The sequence below is a fragment of the Colobus angolensis genome, unplaced genomic scaffold, assembly GCF_000951035.1.
Source record: "Colobus angolensis palliatus isolate OR3802 unplaced genomic scaffold, Cang.pa_1.0 Scaffold158, whole genome shotgun sequence".
NCBI lineage: Eukaryota > Metazoa > Chordata > Mammalia > Primates > Cercopithecidae > Colobus > Colobus angolensis.
In genome coordinates this window covers 8,758,929-8,775,693 of record NW_012114688.1, presented here as the reverse complement: position 1 = coordinate 8,775,693, position 16,765 = coordinate 8,758,929, and the positions used below count along the sequence as shown (strand labels likewise).

The 16,765-nt window shown below is 34.1% G+C and overlaps 1 protein-coding gene across 1 annotated transcript in view; it reads left to right on the top strand.

The window, feature by feature from the left end:
* The window catches only part of LRRIQ3 (leucine-rich repeats and IQ motif containing 3), a 173,111-nt gene that overhangs the window by 109,944 nt on the left and 46,402 nt on the right, over positions 1-16,765 (top strand). Inside the window, exon 6 of the mRNA XM_011936917.1 lies at positions 9,129-9,258. Coding sequence (XP_011792307.1) covers positions 9,129-9,258 — 130 coding nt within the window. The remainder of the gene's footprint in view (positions 1-9,128; positions 9,259-16,765) is intronic.

Below are 16,765 nucleotides of genomic sequence, written 5' to 3'. Positions count from 1 at the left end.
CCATGCTCATGGATAGGAAGAATCAATATCGTGAAAATGGCCATACTGCCCAAGGTAATCTATAGATTCAATGCCATTCCCATTAAGCTACCAATGACTTTCTTCACAGAATTGGAAAAAACTGCTTTAAAGTTCATATCGAACCAAAAAAGACCCCACATTGCCAAGACAATCCTAAGTCAAAAGGACAAAGCTGGAGGCATCTTGCAACCTGATTTCAAACTGTACTACAAGGCTACAGTAACCAAAACGCATGATACTGGTCCCAAAACAGAGATATAGACCAATGGAACAGAACAGAGCCCTCAGAAATAATACCACACATCTACAGCTATCTGATCTTTGACAAACCTGAGAGAAACAAGAAATGGGGAATAGATTCCCTCTTTAATAAATGGTGCTGGGAAAATTGGCTAGCCATAAGTAGAAAGCTGAAACTGGATCCTTTCCTTACTCCTTATACGAAAATTAATTCAAGATGGATTAGAGACTTAAATGTTAGACCTAAAACCATAAAAACCCTAGAAGGAAACCTAGGTAATACCATTCAGGGCATAGGCATGGGCAAGGACTTCATGTCTAAAACACCAAAAGCAACGGCAACAAAAGCCATAATTGACAAATGGGATCTAATTAAACTAAAAAGCTTCTGCACAGCAAAAGAAACTACCATCAGAGTGAACAGGCAACCTACAGAATGGGAGAAAATTTTTGCAATCTACTTATCTGACAAAGGGCTAACATCCAGAACCTACAAAGAACTCAAACAAATCTACGAGAAAAAAAACCAACAACCCCGTCAAAAAGTGGGCAAAGGATATGAATAGACATTTCTCAAAAGAAGACATGCATACAGCCAACAGGCACATGAAAAAGTGCTCATCATCACTGGCCATCAGAGAAATGCAAATCAAAACCACAATGAGATACCATCTCACACCAGTTAGAATAGCAATCATTAAAAAGTCAGGAAACAACAGGTGCTGGAGAGGATGTGGAGAAATAGGAACAGTTTTACACTGTTGGTGGGATTGTAAACTGGTTCAACCATTGTGGAAAACAGTATGGCGATTCCTCAAGGATCTAGAACTAGAAATACCATATGACCCAGCGATCCCATTACCGGGTATATACCCAAAGGATTATAAATCATGCTGCTATGAAGACACATGCACACGCATGTTTATTGTGGCACTATTCACAATAGCAAAGACTTGGAATTAACCCAGCTGTCCATCAGTGACAGACTGGATTAAGACAGTGTGGCACATATACACCATGGCATCCCATGCAGCCATAAAAAAGGGTGAGTTTGTGTCCTTTGTAGGGACATGGATGCAGCTGGAAACCATCATTCTCAGCAAACTACTGCAAGAACAGAAAACCAAACACCGCATGTTTTCACTCATAGGTGGGAATTGAACAATGAGATCACTTGGATTCTGGAAGGGGAACATCACACACCAGCGCCTATTATGGGGAGGGGGGAGGTGGGAGGGATGGCACTGGGAGTTATACCTGTGTAAATGACGAGTTGATGGGTACTGACGAGTTGATGGGTGCAGCACACCAACATGGCACAAGTATACATATGTAACAAACCTGCACATTGTGCACATGTACACTAGAACTTAAAGTATAATAATAAAAAAAAAATGCAGATCTTTGTCAGGAGCTTAAGAATTTAGCTTATGCTTTCTACTATCTTTTTCTCACTTTCAATGCTTTTTTTCTTGTTTTCACATCTACATAGGGAAATAATCAGTAAATTATGAAATATTTGAAAAAGACATAATTTAAATATTTACTAATAAAAACTTTATGCCTGTGTCTAGTATTGTGCCATGGATATAGCTGGCATTCAATACATAGTTGTTAAATAATCAAATTTATCATCTTTTTTTGTTACTTGTGACTTGATAATGCAACAGATTGAAGAATACAATCAAAGTGGTGCAGAAATATCAAGATAAGTAAACCACAACCCCAGTCATCAGAGAGAGTAATTTTTACTAGGGGTGAGCAATGGATATAACTATGATATAAAGTAGAATGCAACAAATGCTTTGAACATTATAAACAATGATATTAATTATTTAAGGAAGAGTTATATTCTGTTTAAAATGCGATCTTTAAAGATATAGAATTATTTTTAATCATTACTAATAATATGTTAGGTACCAGATAATGTAATCCATGTACTAGAAAAATTGGGTTGTGAATAGAATTGTATTGAAATGTAAATATAAATTAATCAAATGCATTTTTGGAGAGATTTTCAAATAAAATGAAAACTGTATACTCTAAAATTTCCCCATGTCCTTTCTTTTACTTATTCTACCTAGTTTCAATTATTGCAGTACACAAACTAGCATTGTTTTTTCCTCAATTTGAAACTATAACCTGCTCTAAAATCTCATGGAAGTTTGCAACACCTCTTTTTTACTCAATTCTACAAAAGTTGCTACCAGGTATCCACTGTAGTGTAGCTAAGAGTAGGCATCATTAATTTATATATTGGTGCCTCCAATCTTGGTAATGACAGACCTTAGACTATTAGACAGTTCTTGAACTAAGGGAACATAAGCTTTCTATTATCTTTTTTGTCATGTATTCTTAAACTGGACACTTGCAGCATAATATATTCAGGTGCCCCATTTCTCGGCTACTTTGTGTATGGAAGAGAAATGTCATATTTATTTTATTTATACAATATGTTTCCTGTGTTTATTTATCCAGGCCATTCTTTTTGGATTCTTTCCCATGTAGCAAGGGTATTCTCATTTCTAGTTCTCTCTCTTAAGATAAAGTAAGATTGGTATCAAATGCAGGGTAGTAGCAATTTTTCAAACAGCAATTAAACCTGCCAGTCACTTAAAGGGGTTATCTTTTTTAAGTAACTTTTTAGAGTTACTTTTTCATAACTATTTCTGGTAAAACTTCATGTTAAACCATTTGAACCATGCCCCTTTCTCCATGGTTTTTCTTGTTAACCAGTACTTAAAGCAGAGTCCAAGTGCTACTCGATAGTTTACCCACTTTGAGGACAACCCTATTTACTTTCCATACGTGGATTGCTGTACACATTAACCTCCCCCTAAGATGAAGGCTTTGCTTACTACGTTAATGAAAGGCTGTGCTGCCAAACACTAGAGCTAACAATTTTCATTCAAACAAATAAGGGTGACTCTTTCTGTTTGTGTTTTAGTATAATCTCTTTGAATATTATCTGAAAAAGGTAAGATCTGGATTAGCACTCTGATTTGTATCATTCAAAATGTGAAAACAAAATTACAATTTTATAGAGCTCTAACTAAGCTACTTTGGGAAACTCAAACTAGGAAGGGTTGAAAATGCAACTTGAATTTGAAAGACAGCAAAGTTCAGTATAAAGTGTTTACTCTTGATCTAGAAATAAGATAGAGGCAATTGTTACCACTGCTAACACTCCTTAATTTTTAAAGATAAATCATTATCTCTCTTGGGAAAATAAATATCTAGTACAATAATCCATCTGACTTTTATAACCAGGTACTTATTTAATTTTTCAATTGTGGATAGCTCTATGGCTCCTCGGATAATCTATTCCAATTTTCAATAATGCTCTGAGAAATTCTTATTATTATTAGATGAGATTTATTAATATACATTTGTCTCCCCCACTTCTATACCTATTATAGATTATTTTTTCTTAGCTTCTTCACTCTAAATTACATAAGGATGGCTCTTTTGTTGCTGTTTTGTTTTTTTGTGTGTGTGTGTGATGTAGAATCAACAGAACAGGTAGATAGATGTATCTGAGTAAAGATATAATTATTCTTACCAGACGTTTATGTTTTTGATTTTGTGTGTGTGACAAATTGAGAAATTCATAAATTGATAGAGACAACAAAAAATTCACAGAATCTAAGACACCAAAAATTCAGAGAAACTAAATTCAGAGAATCATGATAAACAGTTTATTAAGAGATGCAAGAGTTGCGAAGGGTTGCTGAGTGAGAAGCTTTGGAGTAACAGAAAGATGTTAAAGAATTCAGGAAGAAAAGAAGAGAATGTTGAATGTGTTATTGGGCAAAGTCCTGTAGAAAATACAAGCTACACGTTTCTTTTAAAATTATTTCTGGTTGTTGGACTGTCTCCAAAGAATGGAGCTTTGTTTTACATCATATTGAACTGAAGTTTCTAAATCTGCACTCATTCCTTCTGCTATTTCTCTTTGGCTATATTCATTCAACATTTAACAAATAATTATTGAGTATCTACTGAGTGTCAGAGAACATTCTCAGCATTGAGTAAAAAAAGAAAAGCAAAGTCCTTACCCTCATGTATTCGATTGTAGGAAGAAAAAACAAATCTTAACCCATGTTAGCAAACAAAATTGTGATAAATTTAATAAATAAAACAAGTAGGATGTTGAGATAGAGAATAATAAGAGGAAGACTATTTTTCATAAGATTGTTATGGACGGTTTTTCTGAGGAGATAATATTTAAAGTCCTGAAGGAAAAGGAGCTAGCCATGCATATTATAGGAAGGAGAATGTTGCAGGCAGAAGAAATATCTTACACAAGGACCTGAGGCATGCAATAGCTTATTTTGTTTGAGGTTTGTTCAAGGGACTGCATGAAATCTAGTATAGCAGGACTATAATGAACCAGGTCAACAATAGCATGAGATGAGCTTGGCTGTGTGGTCAGGAGCCATATTTTGATGATGTTCTATACCTCATAGAAAGGACTTAGCATCTTGAACAGTTGGAGGATTTAAGGCTAAAAGAGAAACATGATTGGATTTACATTTTGACAATGTAAATGTATATTATAAAAGCCAGGGTGAAGGCAGAGTCCAATAAGAGGTATTTGTGATTGACCAGAAATAGATGTTTATAGCTGTAGAATGGAGAAGTAGCTGAAAATTTAGAGAAGGGAGCATATTTAAAATATATTTTGGAAATAACCTTGCCAAGATTTGCTGATAGCTTAGACATAAGGTTTCAGAAGAAGGGTTAAAGAACAAATTCTAAGTGTTTCTGAGTTGAAAAAAATTATTTTTAGCAGTATTTTTCAAAATGAAAAAGATGGATAGTGGAGGAGATAGGGACCCTGAATCTCCCTTTATCTTTTATCTATGCTGGACTTAACTATAGCCTATCTATATAGGACTTACATTTACAATAATTCAGTAGGTAGACTGCTTACTATTCATGTTCTAGGTTATCTGAAATCATCTGAAAATATGTTTTCCTGATCTGACATAGTTCTTCGGAAGTGAATATGGTAAAACTATTGCTTCTTCCATTCTCAACGAAATGCTTAATACTGCATAGGGTCACATCATAAATGAATTCCTAACTAATTTACTTTTAACTAAAATATATTTTATAAATATGTCTTATCACTCATGTTTTTAAATCACCATCATGTACCCCAGTGATTAAGTATATTTTGCCCAACTGCAATATTGATTTCTATTTTACTTAATCTACTTAATTTACTCCAGACTGTTGACACTATCTTAGATTTTTGTTTGGTATTAATTGATTTTGGTTTTTTATTATCTCATTGGAAAATGTAGCAACCATTTCTTTTATATTTTACTTCTCATTTATATAAACATTGCCCAGAATGGAGTTGAAAACAGAACCATGTATCATGACATTAGATACCTCCCTTCGGCTTGGCATCATTTTATTAATCTTCAGTCTTTCATGGTCACTCAGCATTTCTGATCTCTATCTAAAAGTAATGAAAGATTTTATTAAACATACCGCTGAATACAGGTTTATCATGCCAAGGATATTTGAACCTGAATTAATTTTGACCATGTTAAAAATGAAATTGCATCTGATGTAATTAGCTTATTGTCAACTTATAATATTCCTTGATTATTATTCCTTTACTAAGTGCTACCAAATATCCTTAAAATATTTTCTGCAATTATTGAGGACCAGCGTTAAGTCTAAGGTAGGGTAGGTAATCGAATATACTTTCTGTTATCGAAAATGAGATCGTTATTAGATCATTCCCAGTCTTCTGATAACTTTTCCTTCTCTATGATCTCAAAGATCAATCAGTAAGTGCACACATTCTCTTTCCTTTCTTGCATTACATATAACAGAAAAGCCCATTTCTTTACTTTTGCAGCTTGTGTAAGCCTCAGTTCCTTTAGAGGTTTAAATTTTTTGATCGTCTTTCTATAGATTTGTTCCCCTGTCATATATGTACCCTTTGTCATGAATTCTTCTTTTCTAAAAACATGGAAGGATTTTTATAAAACGTGACAAACAATGACAGCCAGATACATGAAAAAGGATAATTAGGAGAAATGAAGTAAATATGTTTCTAAAAGGAGCTAACTAACGATCTACTTAATTTCTGACCCTTTACATTTCATGAATCTATGAATTAACTGTATTTGTGATAGAGTTTGGATATCTCAAATTTGGCAGATTTTTGGAGGGAGAGTTCTCGTTTTTTTCAGGGGAATCTAAAGGTGTAAGTGCTAGTGGAAACAGGATCACTGAACATACTCATTATTTTATCATGGGTAGGATAAAAGTGAGATATATAGAAGAAAGAAATGACACATTTCTATGGTTCAAATGCAATTTGAGGTGATTTTCAACATGTGGTGAATTGCATTGTTAGGAGGGAGAAACAGAGAGAAGTTTCCAAATAGAGCAAAATTCTTAGAAGTAGGAAAATACAAGAGTGATGATGTAACATGAAGAGGACTTGCAGAAGAATTTGAGGCTGAAAAAGTATTTAGAGTTATTGTTACAAACTGGATTGCAAAATAGTGCCACACATTATATTTTGTCGTACTTATCTAATAGAAAAACCAAGGCCTAAATGAAAATAGAAGCAGCATTACTTAAAATTGTGTCATATTTTGACAATATGTTTTGGTATTGTGACTTCTTTAATTTTAATTATCCTTGGCAAGATTGAAAAATTTTTAAATGTAAAGAGAATATATGAGCTTAAAAGTCCTTATTTGTGTTTCCAGCGAAATGAGGTGATTTTATCACATAAAGAATGAGAAAACATTGTCTTGTGTAAGAGTTGATAAGTGAAGAATTTTTAAATGAAAAATAAAAACAGGTTTATTCCAGGAACAGATGCTACTTAACACCTATAATGAGCATTAGAAAGCCCTTACCCTATGAGTCACTGCTTGAAGACAAATTGTTTTTGATAAGTAAATTAGAGAATATCACATACAACATTTAAATAATAGAAACTCAGAAAATTGTAAATACAGGGGACTGAGGCGCATATCCAAGTGTCTTTTCTAAATTATCAAATAAAGGAGATTTGAACGGTTAACAGGTCAAAGTAGTGGGGGAAATGTGAGGATGAATTCTCTATTTCAAAATTCTGTCAGCTGTGACATATCAGAGAGTTTACCTGACTTTCTTCTTCTTAAACAAACATGGTACCATTCACTGAAACTAGGACTAAGAACTAATATATTTGGAGGAAGAAAAATATGGTTTTGATTCTCTTGAGTATGAGATGTCCATGTGAAAGAGCTCAGTTTATGATTGTTATGATTTTTAAATGAGTTTATAGTCATAAAGAACTTCACAATGGCAAATGATAAGCACTATGTAAATGTTCCAGAAACAAATACACAAAAGCAAAGACCTCAGAAAGATCTATGTGAAAATAAATATTTGTGAGTCTTCAGAAGTTAGATCAGTGTTTCTTACCAAAGAAAGTATCATATGCCGAGAAAGTTTTTTAATATATAAACACATACCCTCATCTAACCTTCTGAACTTTTTCTCTATGATAGAGACTATTGGTTGCCTACCAATATATACTCTTTTCTTCTACCATGGTAACGGGCCCAAATTCCATTCCAGGCAGCAAAACGCCTAGCATTCCTTACCCTCCCCTTCATAGCGGGATATGGGGCCAATGAGATATTCAGCGGAAGTTATTTGAAGAACCTCTGGAAAAGCTCCTTAAGATACATGGCCTGTGTCCTATTGTCATTTCCCTTTTCCTCCAACTTCTGACTGAAACGGTGTTTGGAGCTCTAGTAGCTATTTGGATTCATGCGAAAAGTTTGAGGATAGTACCCATGCAGATACAGTAAGAGATGATAAAGGAATTTTGAAAGAGCCTTTGCCCCTGATAACTTGATGAAAGCTCCATAACAGTCCTGGATGAACTGTGAAGAGGAAAGTAGATAACACTGCTACTAAAACATCCCAGCCGGTTCACAGATATTATACAGTTACATTCCACAATGCCCCTGTTCCCCATGAAGCTCCTCTTCAATATTCTACTTGCTACTCTTCTTCCCACACATAGCTGATCCATTTGTTCCTTTTTTTTTTTTTTTTCTGAGACGGAGTCTCTCTCTTTTGCCCAGGCTGGAGTACAATGGCTCAATCTCAGCTCACTGCAATCTCCACCTCCTGGGTTCAAGTGATCCCCCTGCCTTGGTGTACTGAGTAGCTGGCATTACAGGCATGCACCACCACACCTGGCTAATTTTCATATTTCTAGTAGAGACATGGTTTCGCCATGTTGACCAGGCTGAGCTCGAACTCCTGACCTCAGTTGATCCACCTGCCTTGGCCTCCTAAAGCCCTGGGGTTACAGGCATGAGCCCCTGTGCCTGGCCCATTTGTAGTTTTAAAACGTGATAATTCTGGTCCCATTTCTCCCTTCCTTTCTTTCTGTGTTATTGTCCCTCCTTTTCCTCCTCCATGTTACTGCCTTTAAGTGCTCTGTGAAATAATTTTGTCCCTCCCTTTATTACTCTTAATCTTCCTTCAGGCTTTCTGGGGAAAACTATCTTGCTTCTCTTTGCTTATTCCTTATTTTCCCTCTTCCCTTGTTCCTTTTGTCATGGCACTCTCCTGGCAGGTCTCTCTTTCCCTCAATCTCTCTTACGGCATTGGCCAATATTAGTAGCAAGACAGATTGTTAAAATTATACACAATGGAGTTTTAAAAATTTTTTTCTTAACTCTGCCTACCTCACAGGTTTTTGTTTTTGTATTTTAAATGAAAGTCAATCATGATAATGTATAATTCATGTGAGAACACTTGGAGAACTCTAAAACACATGAGATATTATCATTGTCATTGCTTTTATTTTATTTTCACAGAATATATATTATCCTGTTGATTTAAAAACTTCCAGTGAACACAGAAATCATGTTTCCTCTATTTTATGTGAATTAAAACCAAAAGATCTTGGCATGAAATCAAAAACATCAAGACATCTCATTCAAAAAGGTTAGTTATATGAATGTTTAATTGTATTTAATAAAATATATTTTGATGAAGGGTAAATAATGTAATTAGAAATTGGGCATGTTGATTGGCAAGTATAAATCCAAAAGTCTAATGAAATATGTGTTGAGACTTCTAGATAAAAAATCCATATCTTGGAGCAAATGAAGCCAGACACAAAAGAGTACATGTAATCCACGTATAAAAAGCTAAAAAATGATAATTATCTTCATAGGGGAGTAGTGAGTAGAAGAAATTACAGACAGGCATCTAGGATTTTGATAATATTATTTCTTGATCTGCGTGATGATTATACGAGTTGGAAGAATTCATCCAGCTATACACTTGTGATTTGTTCACTTTTCTCTATGTATTCTCTATTCCCATTAAAAATATTACAGCAATGTTAAAAAATTGTATCTTATTCAATAGTTTCTAAATATACATATTCCGAAGGTTATTTTATGGATATCAAGAACCTCATTTGGGGTAGAAGTTGGGAATTATGAGACATTTTTGTTAGCAAGAATCATTGAACTGATAGCTTTGTTACTGTATGACTATGTCAGCATTGTACCTCCTTCAGGAAATCTGTCAAGTATCAGAATAATTACTGCAAATTAGTTAAAATGTATAAGTTATCAAATTTCTTTCAGACTTTGGACATAATCATTTTTGTTGAATAAAAATGCATATTGTCTTACATTATCACTGATAAAATTTTAGTTTTAAATGTGATCTTGTTTTTGTCTTACAAAATTTGTTCTGATAAAATTTGTCATGATTAGATATGCTTTTCTTTATCTTTCACAGAAGAATCGTAAAGTCACTTTTGTAAAATCATTTGAAGGTCTTATTTTTCTCAAGGGCTTCTCCTCATTCTTAAATATTCAAATCTTTCTTTTTAAATCCCATGATGGTGTCTTTATCCCATTTGATTTTCTCTTCTTTGCAAATGAATTGGTCAAACTCTGTTAGTTCCTCATTGCCAGTGGCTTTATTTCATCAGTTCTCCATTTTTACACATGTACTAATTTAATAAAACTATTTTTTTAAAAAAAAAGAATGGACTGTTCAACTGTATTGAAGGCCAGTTGAAAAGACTTTGTGTGTGTGGTCTTTTGGTTTGTTTGTTTGTTTGTTTTAAAACTGTCTTACTCTGTCACCTAAGTTTGAGTGCAGTGGAGTGATTATAGCTCAGTGCACCCTCGACCCCCAGGGATCAAGCGATCCTCCACCTCAGCCTCCTAAGTCGCTGGGACTACAGGCATATGCCACCATGCACAGCTATCTTTTGGATTTCTTGTAGAGATGAAATTTCACCGTGTTGCCCAGGCTGGTCTTGAACTCCTGAGCTCAGGCAATCAACTGCCTCGGCCTCCCAAACTGCTGGGATTATAAGCGTGAGCCTTCTTGCCTGGCCAAAAGTCTTGGAATATGAAAACTAAATAGTATTTATTGAATCTGGAATATAGACACCAACGGTGGCCTTGACAAAAGCAAATTCAATGAAGTAGCAGAGAGAGGAACCATGTTGGAGAAGGTTAAGAGGGAACAGAAGTAAAGAAGTAAAAGCATTGACAATATTTAATGCTTTTGAGGTATTTTAAACTTTATGATTTTTATGCTGTCAATAATCTCAAGGCATTGAAAAAAAGAAATCAACCTTCTGAGTATCAAGAATTCTAAATTATGAGCCAAAGACATTTTTAGTGTTATCAATATTTTGTTATATTTATCCTTTGAAAATGTATTAAGTATATATAAATTATAAAAGAACATTATGGTCAGAATATTTGAATAATCAAAATTTCATACCAAAAGTTAATTCTGGATATCATAAATTCTAGCTATTACTCCTGCCTTCTAAGGTAAAGGGAATTTGAGCAAATGACTGAGGATTAATTTTTTTTCCAAAATGGTACAGTCTGCTAATAGATACCTACTTCCAGCTAGGCTAGATATCTCTTCATAATCAGAGCATAGATGTGAGCATAAATTGCCCCACAATATGGATCATCTCTCAGTAGACCTATTTCCTAGATATTATTACTCCTGAGCACTGATTATGTTTTCTTCTTTGTTCACAAGCCCAAATATGAAGAAATGTAAGAATGTGAAAAAAATTAATCTCTCTCAATTAAAAAAAAATATATGTATATATGCATAAAAGCATTTTATTTATAATTTTAGGAGGTTCATGGGATCACCAAAGCCCATCTATGGTCCTTAAATTAGTTGGTAAGAACAAGAATCATATAATTTAGCTAATACATGAAATTTTATACTGCCTCTAAAATCTCCAAGAAAAGTTCACCTCAGTAAGTAATGGGTCTGGTATTATCAATTACAAATCTTGCACATTTTTGTATCTTCATTCCTTGAGCTATTCCTAAACATTAGACATTATATAAGACTTACTTGAGATATATGTGATGCTTAATGTTTCTGATGGAGCATAGATTAGTTTGAGTGCTATTCATATCACCTATTACCGTAATTCCAACTTTTAGATATCATTCTTAAATACTGATATTTGTGTGGCTAACTATAATGGTGATAATCCAACTACCTATAAGAGTAATATATGATTTGTTAATTTTTAATTGGAAATAACATGTTATTCTATATATTTTCTAATGCTTATATTGTTAATATAAGGTCAGCCTGAATAATTAATATATTGCTGAGTGTTACAACTCCTATATGGGACCATATTATTCCATTTTCTCACCTAGACTTTCAAAGTTGGCAAAACTTTTTAAATGTTTATTAGGTAAATACACTAATGAATGGGACCCATGCTATTTGTACTATAACTACATGTCCCAGTTTGGCCCCAGAGAGTCTCAGTGTGTGCCTGTTGTCCTGGTGCATAACAGTGCCTTTCAGTCTTGAACATGCTCCAGTCTAAATGACATGTTTATTGTTATACAAAACATATGTGCCTTACTTTTTCTTCTTCATAAATCAGTTTAACATTATTGGATTGTCAAATTAGAATGACACAAATCAAAGATGTTACCTCAGTATGAAACTGTACTAATAACATCAAGGATACAATCAAGAGACTCAAATGAAACAAGGAGACATCTGGGACATCAAGGGTAGCTTTCTAGGTCCTCTCTTCCCTTGGAGAACATGCACTTCTGACCTAGGAAAATGAAGTCTCTAGTGAGAATTATGAGTTTACTTCCAACAGAGGCAATTTTACATTACGAAGTATTTTCATTTTGTTTTCCAGAGGACTGTGTAGTTTATTGATATTTTCCAGGGAACACACCTCACAGACTCTGTGTTTATTTCACAGAAGCAATCCTGGCAAGTCACAGTGGCTCATGCCTGTAATCTCAGAGTTTTGGGAGGCCAAGATAGGAGGAACATTTGAGATTTGCAGGATACAGTGAGCTATGATCGTGCTGTTGTACTTTAGCCTGAGTGACTTAGTGAGACCTTGTCACTAAAAAATTATATAACTATATAACTAGATGGATGATAGATGGTAGTTATATATACATACAAGCAATTTACCTAACAAACTATATATATAACTATAAAATTTTACAGTTATATATATATATGTGTGTATGTGTATATATGTGTGTGTGTATATATATATAGCAAAGACAAGGAATCAATTACATATATATTGATATATATATAAAAACAATCTTTAGCCAGGGTCCATCCTGCCAAAGGCATGCAATAGATAAGGTGTCTTTCTCCTGAAAAATGTAATTTGTCTATTTTTTCTGGCGTTCCAGTTGACATGGAGGTTAGATTACTTCACAGTCTTCTTTTCTTCCTACAGGCCCCTCATTTTATAAAAAAAAAAAAAAATGAGTGGATTACTGGACAGATACTTTAACTCCTTCCTCCTACCCCTTCAACAGATTTTGAAATTGAGAGGTATTTTATTATGCTTAGATTTCTTTTTAGTAAATCATAAATTATTACTAAACAATTATATATATACATATATGTATCATTTTAAGTTCAGGGGTACATATGCAGGTTTATTACTTGAGTAAATTATGTCACAGGGGTTTGGTGTACAGATTATTTCCTCACTCAGGTAATAAGCATAGTGCCCAATACGTATTTTTTTGACCCTCTCCCTCTTGCCTCCCTCCACTCTCCAGTAGGGCCTAGTGTCTGTTGCTCCCTTCTTTGTATCCATATGTACTTGATGTTTAGCTCCCATTTATAAGTGAGATCCTGTGATATTTGATTTTCTGTTCCTGCATTAGTTCACTTAGGATAATGGCCTCCAGCTCCATCCATCTTGCTGCAAAGAACATTATCTCATTATTTTGGGGGTTGCATAGTATTCCGTGTTGTTTATGTACCACATTTTAAAAATCCAGTCTACCACTGATGGGCATCTAGATTGATTACATGTCTTTGCTATTGAGAATAGTGCTGCGATGAACATGTGTACATGTGTCTTTGTGATAGAAAAATTTATATTCCTTTGGGTATATGACCGATAATAGGATTGCTAGACCAAATAGTAATTCTATTTTATTTCAGAAATTGCCAAACTGCTTCCCATAATGGGTGAACTAATTTATATTCCCATCAGCAGTGTATAAACCTTTTCTTTTCTCCACAATCTTGCATTATCTGTTGTTTTTTGACTTTTTATAACCATTCTGACTGATGTGAGATAGCATTTCATTGTGGTTTTGATTTGCATGTCTTTTTTTTTTTTTTTTTTGAGACGGAGTCTCACTCGGTCACCCGGGCTGGAGTGCAGCGGCCGGATCTCAGCTCACTGCAAGCTCCGCCTCCCGGGTTTACGCCATTCTCCTGCCTCAGCCTCCCGAGTAGCTGGGACTACAGGCGCTCGCCACCTCGCCCGGCTAGTTTTTGTATTTTTTAGTAGAGACGGGGTTTCATCGTGTTAGCCAGGATGGTCTCGATCTCCTGACCTCGTGATCCGCCCGTCTCGGCCTCCCAAAGTGCTGGGATTACAGGCTTGAGCCACCGCGCCTGGCCTGATTTGCATTTCTTTAATGATTAGTGATATTAGATAAATATTTTCATCAGCCCTAAGCATTCAACATTCAACTAGGGCATATGAAATTCTGTCATGGAGCTTGCATATTGTTGTAATGATGATATTACAACTTTCAGTGGAAATTTTGGAAGATTATGAAGTTCAAAGTCTCCATGTACCTACTTGGAACTTGTGACTAAGGATAGATATTATACTGTCTCATTTATATTATCAAATAAATGGTAATTTACTTGTATGTGACATTTTAGCTGCTGATTGAATTTGTTATAAATATTATCCAAAATTCCTGTTGTATTAATTAGCTAGTTTTTAATAATAGATGCTTTTATCATCTTTAACTTAAGGCCATTATTTCTCCTAACTTCTTTTTATAATGCTTATCCAAATTTTTTATTTTTCTCTACAAAAATGATATAACACTGTAGATCAGACATTTTAAAATAATGCTATACTTCATGAATACCTATTCCATCGGCTGCTGTAAGAAGCATTTTCAGTATTAAAAATTAACATACAAACTTCTTGATTTATACTGAAAAGATGTGGCATACAAGGCTGAAATTGAAACCTTAAAAGTGTGTGTTCTGTTAGTGATTTTTAACCCTTTATAGTAAGTATACCTGGAGAATGAGCCAATCTTCTACAGCTATTTCAAAGTACCATTTATATTTCAGATGCAGTTATAAAGAAGTAAATTCAAATACTTTCCAGAAAATGCCAGCTGCTACATAAAAGATATTTCTGAGAAAAAAACTGCTACTTCCTATTCAGAAATAAAGGTCAAAAGTTTAATTATTTGAGGGTCATTGTATCATCGTGCCTGTGATCAGATTTATTCAGGATTTAGTTATTTTACCTTCATTATATACTTTTTCTTGCTCCAAATCCACTTATATCTGAAATGAAGACTCTAAAGGTGATTTTATGGTTTTCACTGAAACACGTTACATTTTCTGTCTCCACCATTTTTCTTCCAAATTCATCCAATTTATCACATCTTTCTGATTTCAATCCACTTGTGCTTTATGCAATTTTAACAGTGCTTTTTTTTTTTTTTTTTTTTTTTTTAACCATTCTCCTAGATTGTTTGCTGGAATGACTGAATTTTAGTCTAGGATATAAAATAGTATCAACTAAATTACTTCAGATGAGCAATTAGAGCATACTCAAGCATATAAAACTAGAAATCTTTGCCACCAGATGTTAAATTAAAAGCAAACAAGCAAACAAACCAAAAATGTATTTTGTTTTTGTGTCTGTGTAATATTTCAAATTGCTTTTAAAATATTTTAAATGCTTTTGCTACAGAGAACAGAGAGAAAGAAGGTGAAATTTAAATCAGATACGTTTGAATTTATTTTGTAATTTTAAGCACCAGTGCCATATATTCCATGTGCTCCCCTGCATTGCCCAGCTTCCCATGCAGGTATGTAAAAATGATGTGGTCGGTCTCTCTACTTGACTGTGAGCAAAAGTAAAAGTGATCATTTCAGAGTGAAAGCAATTAAAAGCATCATTCTATTTCCCTGCTATGCAGCTCTTAGAGGCCATATGTTCCATTAATATAGCTGCAAGGTCCTCCTGACCCACGTTGTTTCTTAGATGAGAAATAAAGAAATCTTCACTGTGTTAAACTGTTGAGATTACAGGGTTTATCTGTGAGGGAAGTTAGGATTAATCATGCTATTAAATACAGAAATTAGTATCATAACAAAAAACATAAAATATGGCCTTATCTTTGTGATTAGTTATAGGAGATGAGAAAATTGATATCAGAGGCTGAAAAGATGGCAATCCAAGTTGTTTAGAGCAAAGAATGTCCCCATGATAACTTGGAAGGCAAACTATATGCCTACTAATTTATGTCTCTAAGGGAAGAAGCTGGAAGACGGAATGTTGATTCTGTATGTTGGTTGTACTTGACTATGTTTGGCAAATTACCTTATAGCAAAAAGAGAGCTCAGAAAAGTAGCTGGTTTGCAAGACAAAATAAAAGAAAGTGAAGAGCTCCAAAATTAGAGCCTTGCACGTTTGGAAAGCTGTCTGCTTCTAAATCACAAATAGTAAAACAATAAAATTAACAAATCTTTTAGACAAAGGCCCAAACTTCTTAAATGAAAATGATGACTCATAGCACAGTTTAGATTAAGCATATGGGCTTCCCATCTATTATTCTAGATTTATAGTAACTTCCATTAAATTGCTAGTGAGTTGTGGGAAGAAATTAAGAAAAAAAAAAAGCAGATATGAAAACTACATATGACTCCAAAAGAATTTTGGATGTAATCAACCACATATGGAACTCACAGAAGAAAATAGATCAGATATCTATAATTTTAAAGGAAAGATATTACCAGAGAACTTTAGCCTAAAATACCTTTAAGCATTCAAGACTTAAATATACACTTGATCCCCTCATCTTCAGCACTAAAAAGTGCACTGAAAAAGCTTTTGTAGCCTCTGAGATAGGCAATTCCCTAATTCTCC